The 12,919-nt window shown below is 38.3% G+C and overlaps 1 protein-coding gene and 1 long non-coding RNA gene across 6 annotated transcripts in view; one reads left to right on the top strand and one right to left on the bottom strand.

Moving 5' to 3' along the window:
* Positions 1 to 12,919, top strand: part of LOC147011303 (cytochrome P450 4B1-like) — an 85,184-nt gene that overhangs the window by 45,015 nt on the left and 27,250 nt on the right. For 3 of the 4 annotated variants that reach the window (XM_085857156.1, XM_085857160.1, XM_085857157.1), the window contains 2 exons: positions 8,289 to 8,431; positions 9,492 to 9,691. In XM_085857156.1, coding sequence (XP_085713282.1) covers positions 8,289 to 8,431; positions 9,492 to 9,691 — 343 coding nt within the window. The remainder of the gene's footprint in view (positions 1 to 8,288; positions 8,432 to 9,491; positions 9,692 to 12,919) is intronic. The other variant, XM_085857161.1, reaches the window with a different exon arrangement.
* LOC147011305 (uncharacterized) overlaps positions 1 to 12,919 on the bottom strand; it is a 54,373-nt gene that overhangs the window by 34,612 nt on the left and 6,842 nt on the right. The window lies entirely within an intron of this gene.

The raw sequence follows: 12,919 nt of genomic DNA on the forward strand, positions 1-12,919 counted from the left end.
ATTTTTGGTGTTAATCTATAAGAATTATTTTCCTTTTAAAATTTTTTATTATCATTAATTAGAAGATAATCACAGAATATACATTGTTTATAGGCTTTTGACTCTGTGTTTAATCCCCGTCTTTCACACGCAGGAAAATTCTCAAATTTGTCATATGGAGAATCAGGAAAGTCGAGCATATTTATAAAGTAAAACTTTACTTAAACTGAAATTCATCTTTACTTTCAGTTGCATATTGACTCATATTTAATAATATTACCATCGATATCTATATACTTTTTTTCATTACCAGATTCAACTACAACATTTTTTATATGAAAGGTAATTTTAAAATGATCCTTAACTACTATTGAACGAAATGTCATTTCACCTGATATATTAACATCCTTTGTTTCATCAGGATTTACATCTTTAGGGTTGTTGAAAAAAATACAAATTTTTCCTTGCATATTACAGATGGTCTTATCTTTTCTTTCTAAAGCTTCAACCATAAGGTTTTTATTTTTTGATACTTTTTCTTGTTTCATTGCTTTTTCTAGTTTTGAATATATTGCCAGAAGGAGAGGAGAAACTTTTGTTAGAGATACTTTAATTGATGTTCTTCCAGGTATACTAAAAGCCCTTCCACTGAAGGAAATTGAAGAACTCATCTTATCCACCATAATTGTTTTTATCCAATAATTGTTATATTTATCTTTGTTCAATTTTACCTCCTTGACATATTTCTCAGTATCTTTTACAAATGAAGAGATTGATTGAAACTTGTCTTTTGTGTCTTGAAACATTGTATTTATTAAGTGAAAAAAGTTGGAAGATAAAATGGTTTTAAGCACAGATTCACCTATAAATTAAACGAAATTTTCATCAAGAAAATTTTAGTTTAAGCAAAGTTTTATTATATAAATATGGTGAATACAACGTACTGCGATGTTTGTAATCACGAATATAAATATTATAAAAAACACCTTCAAACCAACAAACATACATTTAATCTATGTCATCAAATATCTCCTCTTGAGTTGGAAAGAAAACATTGTGATATCTGCTCAAAGGATGTTTTGAAGAGTAGTTATAATAGACATCTTCAATCACAAAAACACAAGAAAAATGAGTTTAAAGTAAAGGGAGACTATTATATTGAAAACACTGATGGGGCATTTAAAGGGCACATAAAAATAAGGATTTTTCAATTTGGAGAACCCGGTCCATCATCAATAGCTGAATCAATTGAAATAGTGAAACCTGATGTTGAAAAAGTTATTAGAAAGACATTAAAAGAAATGAAAACTTTAAAGTTTTATATGGGAGTGAAAATGAATATGAAAAGACAAGATGAAGAACAAACTCCTTATATGAGAACAGATCTTCATTTTATAACATCATTTCAAGATTTTTTGAATAGTGGGGTTTATGAAGAACTATCAAGACAAGAGGAGGATGTTGATAATACAGTGGTAGGAAGTGGATTTCATATTAAAAAAATCATCTTTTTAGATATACACATTCTAAAATCAAACCCTATTCAAGCTTCTTCTTATATTGAATTACCAAAAGAAATAAAACTAAAGAAGGCAGTTGTTAATATTCAGAACAATGATAATAAATGTTTTCTCTGGTCTGTTCTTGCTCACTTACATCCACCAAATTGTAATTCAGAAAGAGTAAAACAATATATGAAATATGAGAATACCTTGGGCATTAAAGATTTTAAATTCCCAATGCCACTAACAGATATTCCTAAATTTGAGAAAAAGAATAATCTTTCTATTAATGTATATGGATTAACGGATACAAACAAAGTTCAAATATTAAAAATTTCAAACAACTATAAAAATGAAAAAACACACATTGATCTTTTATATTTTAGTGTTGGAAAGAATTCACATTATACATACATCAATAATAATCATTATACATACATACATCAATTAATCAAGATTAATCTCTTCTCAGGTATTCAGAACAGCAAACAAAATATATCCTTGTAAGCGATGTCTTAATTCATTTCATACAAAAGAACGATTAGAACAACATTCAAAATATTGTAGTAATCATAAATCAGCTGCAATTACAATGCCTAAACCTGGTGAAAAGATTTATTTTGAAGATTATAATAAATCTATCATGCACCCATTTGTGATATACGCTGATTTTGAATGTATCCTAAAAAAGATAAATACTGCTTCTCCTCATCCAAAAGAATCACATACAAATAAATATCAAAAACATATTCCTTGTGGTTTCTGTTATTAGATCAAATCATCTGTTGGAGAAAAGTGTAATAAACTTGAACATTATAGTGGAAAAAAAGCTTCACCAGAGTTTGTAAAACGATTAGAAAAGGATTGTATAAGACTAACTAAATTAATGAAAGAAACAAATGAACCGATGAAATTAACCGAAGAAGAAAAATTAGAATTTAGAAAGAACAATATCTGTCATATTTGTGAGGAGAAAATTGAGGAGTCTAAAGTTAGGGATTGTTGTCATCTTACTGGTAAATATAGAGGTCACGCTCATTCCTGTTGTAAACTTAATTATAAATTTCCTTCTTTTATTCCAATCTTTCTTCACAACAGCGCCAACTATGATACACATCTATTTATAAATGAACTTTCAAAAACACCAGGGAATATTTCTGCCATAACAAACACAAGTCAAAAGTATATTTCATTTACAAAAATGATATCCACAAAACCTTTAACTCGTATTAGGTTTCTAGATTCTTACAAGTTTATGGGAACACCACGAGCCGACCCAGCATCAAATCTAAGCTCCACAGGGTCTTTTCCAAATCTTAATTCATTCTTTCCAAAAGAGGAAATTCTAACTAAAGAGGAAATTCAGATTAAAGAGAGAATTCAAAGTGAAGAGGATATTCTAATTAATGAGGAAATTAATGAAGAAATTCTAACTGAAGATGAAATTCTAATTATAAAAGAAAATTCAAACAATGAATGAAATTCTAACTAAAGAGGAAATTCTGATTAAAGATGAAATTCTGATTAAAGAGGAAATTCTAACTAGAGAGGAAATTCAAACAAGGAATGAAATTCAAAGTAAAGAGAAAATTCTTACAACTAAGGGAATTTATCCTTATGATTATATGGATTCATTTATGAGATTTAAAGAAACACAACTTCCTTCAAAAGAAAGTTTCTGTAATAACCTTTTTGAAGAAGAGATAAGTGATAAGGAATATAAACATGCACAAGAAATTTGGAAAATATTTAAGATAAAGAACCTTGGAGAATATCATGATTTGTATCTAAAAACATATGTTTTATTGTTAGCTGATGTGTTTGAAGCTTTTAGATCACTCTGTCATAATAAAATGGTTATGATTTAGATCCTGCCCACTATTTCACAGCTCCTGGTTTAGCTTGGAGAGCAATGTTGAAAATGACAAAACAAGACATAGATTTAATCAGTGATGTAGATATGCTTTTGATGATTGAGAACTCTAAGAGAGGTGGAATATCACAAGTATGTTCAAAAAGATATGCTAAAGCAAATAATAAATATCTTCCAAATTATGATAGTGCAAAAGATAGTAATTATTTGATTTATTTTGATGCTAATAATTTGTATGGATGGGCAATGTCTCAATCTCTGCCTTATGGTAAATTAGAGTGGGTGGAAGAAAAGGATTATGAAAAGGCTTTGATGAATATTGTTATTTCTTCTCAAGAGGAATTGAATGAGGAAGAAGGTTATTATTTTGAAGTTGATTTGAGGTACCCAAGTGATCTTCATAATAAGCATAAAGACCTTCCTTTTGCATCTGAGAAAGAAACCCCAAAGAAAGAAGGGTTAAGTGATTATCATAAAAGTTTTAATATTAAAGGCAAATCAACAGAAAAGTTATTAACAACATTCTATGATAAAGAGGGATATGTTTAGCATCAGAGAAGCTTGAAACAGTTTTTGAGAGGATTGAGAGTCGCTAAAATTCATAGAGTTTTAAAATTTAAACAAAGTCCTTGGATGAAAAAGTATATTAAATTCAATACAGATATGAGAACAAATACAAAAGTAAAATTTGAAGGGGAATTCTATAAATTGATGAATAATGCTGTCTTTGGAAAGACAATGGAGAATGTTAGAAACAGGCAAAACATTAGATTTGCAACATCTTGGAAAGAAGCTTCTAGATTGATAAATAAACCAAGTTTGAAGAGAGAAGAGGTTTTTTCAGAGAACTTTTCTGCTATTCATATGGAAAAGGAAAGTATTGTAATGGATAAACCAATTTATATTGGAACAGAAGTTCTTGATTTATTAAAGATATTGATGTATGATTATTTGTATAATTGCTTAAAGAAAGAGTATGGTGAAAATGTTTAATTGTTGTATATGGACACTGATAGTTTTATCCTAGATATAAAAACTGATGATGTTTATAAAGATATGAAGAAAAATATTGGAGTATATGATACAAGTAATTTTAGTGAGAAGAGTGAGTTATTTTCCAAAAAGAATGAAAAGGTTATTGGTAAGTTTAAGGATGTGTTGGGTGGAAAAGTAATGAGTGAGTTTATTGGATTGAGAACAAAGGCATATGCTTATAAGTATGGTGATCAGATTGATAAGAGGTTAAAGGGAATAAAGAAATATGTAATAAAGAAATCAATAACTTTTAGAAACAAAGAAATCAAGAAATAATAAAACAAATAAGCAAATCAATTTAAAAAGTAGCAAGTTAGAGGATGTAAAGAAAAAAATAAATATCCTTGAATGGACTGAAAACTTTGATGGTTATCGATTGAACAATGGAAAAACAATTTACTATAATCTCAAAATGATATGTGGCTCAGGAGGTGGTCAAACAAGAGCATTAAGAGAAGTTTATGATTTCGTAATGGCACAAAAGGGGTATCTTAAAAAATATAAAGATTCAAATGTTTTGTTTTTAAATATTTTAGATGGGGATTATTGTGCAAAGAAAATTAAACGATTGAAGGAATTTGAGAATGAACAAATCTTTATAGGTTCAATGAGTGAGCTAAACAATATGCATTGGTTATTTGAAAAAGAGTGTCCCTAGGCTAACATGTTTCAGATATTTCTTTAGAATCACCTTTAACAAATCACAGTACTACTTTACTATTTGAACAAATCTTTATCTTATTGCATTGGTTATTTGAAAAAAAGTGTCCCTAGGTTAAAAGGGGAGACAAATAAATATACCTTGGGATAAAAAGGGGGTTTACTTATTAGGGAAAAAAAAATGAATCGCTGAAAATCCCCCATTCATTTACATGGGGAAAAGTGAGCCAGAATCAGTATATTCACCCTACTTGTAACATTCAATTTAAAGAAGCTGTTCCTCGATCATAAACTGATTAGAAAGATGAACATGAACCAATTACTTCACCATGCTCTTTGCTTCTTGTGCATGGAGTAAAAAGGTGTAAAAATGGATACCCTTAACCTCAGACCAATTTGCTTACTTCCAATCATCAGCAAGGACATGGAATCCATCATCGCAGTTGATGTGAAATCCTTCCTCTTCTCAGATCATCAATTTGGATTTGGACCAGGTCACTCTACCCTGGACATGCTGTTTCTTATACTCACCCAACAATAATGGAGGCATACAATATCATTCATGAGATCAGGACCATCTCTGGACATATCTCGAGATTTTGATACAGTCTGGCATCTCACCTTGCTCTCTAAACTGTCTTTGGCCTTTTGAAGCCATTTTGTAAGTCCTTTAGGGGTGGTGGTGCCTTGCCTTTGGCATCCAAGGCTAACTCCACTCTTGGATTGCTGACTTCCTCCACTCTCGTAACCAACGTGTGGCTCTCAACAGAACCCTTTCATCTTCACTCCCTGTCGAGGCTGGAGTACCCAAAGGCAGTGTTCTGGTCCCAGTCTTATTCCTGATATTCATCGATGATCTCTCTGACTGGAAAATCCTCTTTATCTATTTGCTGATGACTCCATACTCTGCAATGACATCCCTCATTGTTCAGACAGGCAGGCTGCAGCCTCTTCCCTCTCTTCAATCCTTGAAAAAAAGATCACAAGCTGCTTGGAATGTCTTTCATTCCTGATATATCTCACACTCACTATCTCTCTCCAAAAGGACCACTGGGCAAATCCTCCTCTCGAATTTCTTTGTAATTCTCTTCAGGAAGTTGTCAAACTCCTGGGTCTCACTATCAGCCATGATCTGTCTTGGGAAAACCACATTTCAAAGATGGCCTCCAAAGCCAGTTGCCGACTGGGCATCCTCAGTCATACATCGTCCTTCCTTGGCACACCAGAACTCCCATCCACCTACAAGGCCTTCATTCACAGCTTGATGGAGTACTGCTCTCCCCTCTGGGTTGACTCCCCTGACTCACATCTTGCTCAGCTTGACACCGTGGAAACCAAGGCCTTTAAGATTATTGGAATCTCCCACGAATCTCAAAGCTGAGTCTGTGGTTTTATCACTTCACCATTGCCAAAAGGACGATGGTCTCTGTCTTCTTCCGCCTCCTGTCTGGTCTTGCACCCTCTGTTCTTTCCATGCTCTGCCCCCCCCCTCCAGTTTCTGCAGGGCACACACACTGTCCATTGTCAACACCCTTCTGATGAAACTATCTAAATCCATGATCATTGCTCACCTCCACTCATTTTTCCTCTCTATTTTTTTTTTCCTCACCCATGGAACAAACTTCCACATCCTCTTCAATCTCATCCTTCACTCCAGGTTTTCAAGACAGCTGTTCACCACCATCTCAGATCGCACCCAATCCAAAACCATGATATTTTCTCCCCTCGTTAACCCCACCCACTCCAAGCACTTCTCCTTCAAAATTTCAGCTCTTTTCCCCTTCTGTGAACTTCCGTTTGTATCCATCTTGTCCTTTCCTGCCCCCTATTCCTTCCCATGCCCATTGTTTGTCCAAGTCTCCCTCTATCTTTCTCTTTAACACCACTATTAGTGTTCCTCCCTATTTCAACTGTTCATTTTGTTCCGTTACATCCTGATCCATTCAGTGGTCCAGCTCTTCCACAGACCTCGACTATGGATACAAAAAAACCCATTACCTGTGCCTCGAACACTAATGATCCGCAAGCTCAAAGCCAGATGACGTAGGCTTTACAGGTGTGGAATACAATAAATAAAAACATTTCTAAAATGTAAAAGGACGAAGGGAGGGATGTTACTCCAAAAAGTATGTAAACTAGGTTGGGATTGTCACAAGAAATGATCATGTGAAACCATCCCTACATCTTTCTTTAAATAATGGTTGTCCTGAGAAAAGACAAAGTTATAACACACACACACACACACACACACACACACACACACACACACACACACACACACACACACACACACACACACACACACACACACACACACACACACACACACACACACACACACACACACACACACACACACACACACACACACTCTTTTCTCGGGCCAACCATTATTCAAAGAGAGATGTCATTGATGATAATCCCACGATCTAAAACGACCCTCCAAGATTGTTGCTCGAGTAAACTTTTCCAAAGTTACAAGTTCACTCCCAAACTGGTCGCTTCATGTGGTGACGTGTGTTATTATTAACCTCCGCCATCGAAGATGGACGGAGGTTACTGTTTTGACCCCTGTCTGTTGGTTTGTTTGTTTGTTTGTGAACAGTATTACGGAAAAACTCCTGGACGGATTTCGACGAAACTTGGTGGGGGGATTAGGTATGGTCCAAGGATCATGCGATTAGATTTTGGACTTGGTCCAAAGTCCAATATGGCCGCTATGGTGGCCATTTTGAAAAAAATATTTGAATTTTTGTTTTTGCATTTCTACATTTTTTAAGTCATTTCCAACCCCCCCACCCCCCCTAAAAAAAACAATTTTGCAACTTTTTTTCAAAAAAAATTTCGATTTTATTTGAAAAATATTTGAATTTTTTTTTTTTGCGTTTCTACATGTTTTAAGTGATTTCCAACCCCAAAAAAATTGTTAGAGAAAAAAAAAAAAAAACTCAGAAATTTTGCAACTTTTTTTTCAAAAAAATTTCGATTTTTTTTTGGCATTTCTACATGCGCGTCGATCTAGTTTTGTTTATTCAAGCGTGGTTCAGTAGAGTCTGATCCGTTTTGACCTACAATGAATAGGATATCAGGTTCACCTAAGTAACCCAGCAGTATTGACGGCGGAGGTTTTGCACTCTACCGAGTTCTCCCCCTCTAGTTGTGCCATGAAGATCAATGTGTTTTCAACTTCTTACTTCTCTCATTCATCTTGTCCTGGCCCTATTTTCCTGGACGTGCAGACGATGTGATACGGGAGCGGCAGAGAGAGCTTGCTGCCATGCAATCTCCAGGAAGAGTGAATGGGGGGCAAGAAGTTGATGGAAATGAACAAATGAAAACGAATAAACGGCTCGATTTTCTGGACATCCTCCTCGCTGTACAGGTGGACATCATTGCAACCTCGCTGCACACGTAGGCATCATTGCACCCTCGCTGCACACATAGGCATCATTGCAACCTTGCTGCACAGGAAGGCATCATTGCACCTTCGCTGCACAGGAAGGCATCATTGCACCCTCGATGCACAGGTAGGCATCATTGCACCCTCGCTGCACAGGAAGGCATCATTGCACCCTCACTGCACAGGTAGGCATCATTGCACCCTCGCTGCACAGATAGGCATCATTGCACCCTCGCTGCACAGGCGGGCACCGTTCCACCCTCACTGCACGGGCGGGCACCGTTCCACCCTCACTGCACAGGCGAGCACCGTTCCACCCTCGCTGCACGGGCGGGCACCGTTCCACCCTCGCTGCACGGGCGGGCACCGTTCCACCTTTGCTGCACGGGCGGGCACTGTTCCAGCCTCGCTGCACAGGCGGGCACCGTTCCACCCTCACTGCAACGGCGGGCACCGTTCCACCCTCACTGCAACGGCGGGCACCGTTCCATCCTCGCTTCACAGGCAGGCACCGTTCCACCCTCGCTTCACAGGCAGGCATCGTTTCACATCTCTCCAAAACTCATGATAAATATGTGACGTCTTGAACAGATATATTTATATACAAGATTTGCACGACCAATGAAACAATGTTTATTACAGACAAAGTGTGTCTGTACAACTCGCTGGATATCTGGAGAACATGACAGGATGTCTCTGTGTCCAGGATGTCCCTACCCTAACATTTAATTTGTCCCTACATGTCCCCACGTCCGAATGCAGTTGTTGTGTTTTATGGATCATCTTGTTTTAATGAGCAGCATGTGCTATGAGATGCGTTTCAGTTCTTTTGGGTAGCTTGTGTGGTTTGGAGGCATGTCTGGCTATGAGTGGAGGTGCTGAATGGTGCAGATGGTGATGATATTGAGTTGTGGAGGTGCTGAGGCATGATGGTGGTGGTGGTGGTTGTGACATTGAGTTAAGGGAGCTGAAGTGTGTTGGTGGTGGTGGTTGTGATATCGAGTTAAGGGTGCTGAGGTGTCGTTTGTTTTTGTATATGCAGGATAAAGATGGCCGGCCACTGCCAGATGATGCAATTCGCGCTGAAGTGGACACCTTCATGTTTGCTGGTCATGACACGACTGCGACTGCTTTGGCCTGGTGCTTGGTAACCCTGGCCCAGTACCCAGAGCACCAGGAGCAGTGCAGGACTGAGGCACAAAATGTAATCTCTTCATCCTCCTTCTCCTCATCACCAGATTGGTGAGTATGACATTGAGGAAATGTGGAGCTGAAATAATATATGCAGGTTGTATGATAGCAAAACTGCCATCTTGTCACCTCGTGTTGTTTAGCACTCCATTCGGTGAGCAAGGTAACACTCCACACAGGTATACCCATCTCCATGAAGAGCGGTGTCTGTCTGCATCTGCAGACAATCCAAATATTACATTTTATTTCATAAAAAAACTTTACAAAGTTCTGTTAACCATCATGGGAAGTAAAGTAAACCTGATGTTTTAAAATTTAACTCTTGTCACAGCAATCGGGATTTATTACCTCCGCCACCAAATGTCGACGGAAGTTATGTTTTCACACCTGTCTGTTTATTTGTCTGTGTTTGTTTGTCCATGAACAGGATGAAGATCCGGATCCAGAATCCTGGAATTTTTGAAGTGATTCTTCACCATTGAGAGACAGGCCCAAAAACTATATATATATATATATATATATATATATATATATATATATATATATATATATATATATATATATATATATATATATATATATATATATATATCAACAGGTCATCTCAAAAGGTTATGGACGGATTCGGACGAAACTTGGTGGACAAGTTGGGTGTGTGACAATGGGGAAGTGATTCAATTTTGGTAAAGATCCGAATCTGCATCCGAGAATTTTAAAATAGATTCTTCACCGTTGAGAAATATGGCCAAAAACTATATTTAAAGTTCCTTCAGAAAGTATTCACATCCCTTGACTTTTGTTACATTTTGTTGCGTTCCAGCCTGATTTTATAATGAATTAAATTTTAAAATAAAATTTGTCACTGATCTACATATAATGCCCCATAATGACTCAGTGAAAAACATGTTTTTAGAAATTTTTACAATTTGATGAAAAATGAAAAGCTGAAATGTCTTGCGTCAATAAGTATTCAACCCTCTGAGTTAATACCTTGTTGAAGCTCCTTTGGCAGTGATTACATCTTCGAGTGTTCTTGGGTATGTCGACATCACCTCTGCACATCCAGATTTGGGGGTGTTCTCCCATTCTTCCTTATGGATTTGCTCAAGCTCTGTAGTTGGATGAGGAGTGTCGGTGAACACCAATCTTCAAACCTTTCATCAGATTCTCAATGGGATTCAAGTCTGGGCTTTGGCTCTGACACTCAAGGACTTTCCACTTCTTGTTCTGAAGCCATTCCAGTATTGCTTTCGCGATATGCTTAGGGTCACTGTCCTGTTGGAATGTAAATCTTTGCCACAGTCAAAGGTCTTTTGCACTCTCAAGCAGGTTCTCCTCAAGGATTTGCCTGTATTTGGCTCCATTCATTGTTCTCTCTATCCTGACAAGTCAACCAGTCCCTGGTTGACTTGCATCCCCATAGCACAATACGGCGACCACCATGATTCACGGTAGTATAGGGATGATGTTCGGTGTGTGATGAACTCTGCTCAGTTTCCACCAGACGGTGCGCTTTGCATTCAGGTCAAAGAGTTCAATTTTCGTCTCATCAGACCACAGAATCTTTTACCTCATGATCTCTGAGTCTTTCATGTGCCTTTTTGAAAACTCCAAGCATGCTGTCATGTGCCTTTTTCTCAGGAATGGCTTCCTTCTGGCTACTCTCCTATAAAGCCTAGATTTGTGAAGATTTGTGAAATCCTTCCTCTTCTCCAATGGCTTGATTTCCAATCATCAATTTGGTTTCAGACCAGGTCACTCTACCCTAGATATGCTGCTACTGCTCTCCCATCAATGGATGGAGGTCCTCAATGCCAGACAGGAAATCCGAGCCGTATCCCTGGACATATCACGTGCTTTTGACACAGTCTGGCACCCTGCCCTACTCACCAAACTCTCTTCCCATGGTATTCAAGGCCATCTCCACTCATGGCTCGCAGACTTCCTCTCCTGTCGCAGTCAACGTGTGGCCCTAAATGGAGTTCTTTCATCCCCTCTTCCTGTGCAGGCTGGAGTTCCTCAAGGTAGCGTTCTGGGCCCTGTTCTTTTTCTGGTTTTCATCAATGATCTCTCGGACTCTCTGGAAAATCCTCTATTTCTCTTTGCCGATGACTCCACCCTCTGCCGTACCATCTGTCATCCCTCAGACCGGCAAGCAGCAGCTTCTTCGCTCACTGCAGATCTGGATAAAATCACAAACTGGTCCAACACGTGGAACATGTCTTTCAATCCAGACAAATCTCACACTCTCACTATGTCTCTTCGAAAGGACCGTTTACAAAACCCCCCATCCACTTTCTCAACAATCCTCTGGAAGAAGTCTTTTCTTTCAAGCTTCTGGGTCTCACTATCTGCCATGACCTTTCCTGGGAAAGTCACATTTCCAACCTTGCCTCAAAAGCCAGTCGCCGACTGGGAATCCTCCGTCGTGCAAAGTCCTTCCTCGGCCCTCTTGAGCTCCTGACCACTTACAAAGCTTTTGTCCGTAGCCTGATGGAGTACTGCTCTCCCCTCTGGGCTGGTGCTCCTGCCTCCCACCTTTCTCGACTTCACGCTGTCGAAACCAGGGCTTTTAAGATCATTGGCATCTCCCGCAATGAAGCTGAGTCTTTGGGCCTCTCACTCAATCACCGCAGGTTGGTCGGTGGTCTTTCTGTCTTCTACCGACTCCTCTCCAGCCTTGCCCCCCTGCTCTCTCTGTGATTTGTCCCAACCACATTTCCACAGGGCGCTCAAGGTCCGCCAACAACCCCCTTCTGGTAAAACTACCAAAATCACGAATCACTGCTCATCTTCACTCTTTCATTCCTCTTTTTCCCGCCTTTGGAATAAACTTCCTCACTCTATTCTTTCCCATTCTTCCCTCCAGGCTTTCAAAACAGCTGTTCACCACCACCTCTTATCTTCCCCCATCCAAATCCTCGATCTTTTCTACCCCCGATAATCCACCCAAGCCCACTTCCTTCAATTCTCCTGCTTTCCTTCCTGAAAGTCCCTTTAATGTCCATCTTCCCCTCGCCATGTTCCCCGTCCCATCCCCATCCCTCTCCCTTCCACAGTTCACCTGTGTCTGTTCCCCAATGTTTTGTCCCTTCCACTCCCGCCCCTCTTGTCTCATGCCTCCTTGCTGTGAGTTGTGTGTTAGCTCTCATACGAGCCTCGACCAAGGTATACAAAAAAAAAAAAAAAAAAAAAAAAAAAAAAAAAAGTGCTGCAGACTGTTGTCCTTCTAGCAGGTTCTCCCATCTCAGCCAAATAACTCTGTAGTTCTGGCAGAAT

Source organism: Eptatretus burgeri, chromosome 15 (genome assembly GCF_056783735.1).
Source record: "Eptatretus burgeri isolate ZD-2024b chromosome 15, Ebu_testis_v1, whole genome shotgun sequence".
In the NCBI taxonomy this organism is placed as follows: Eukaryota; Metazoa; Chordata; class Myxini; order Myxiniformes; family Myxinidae; genus Eptatretus; species Eptatretus burgeri.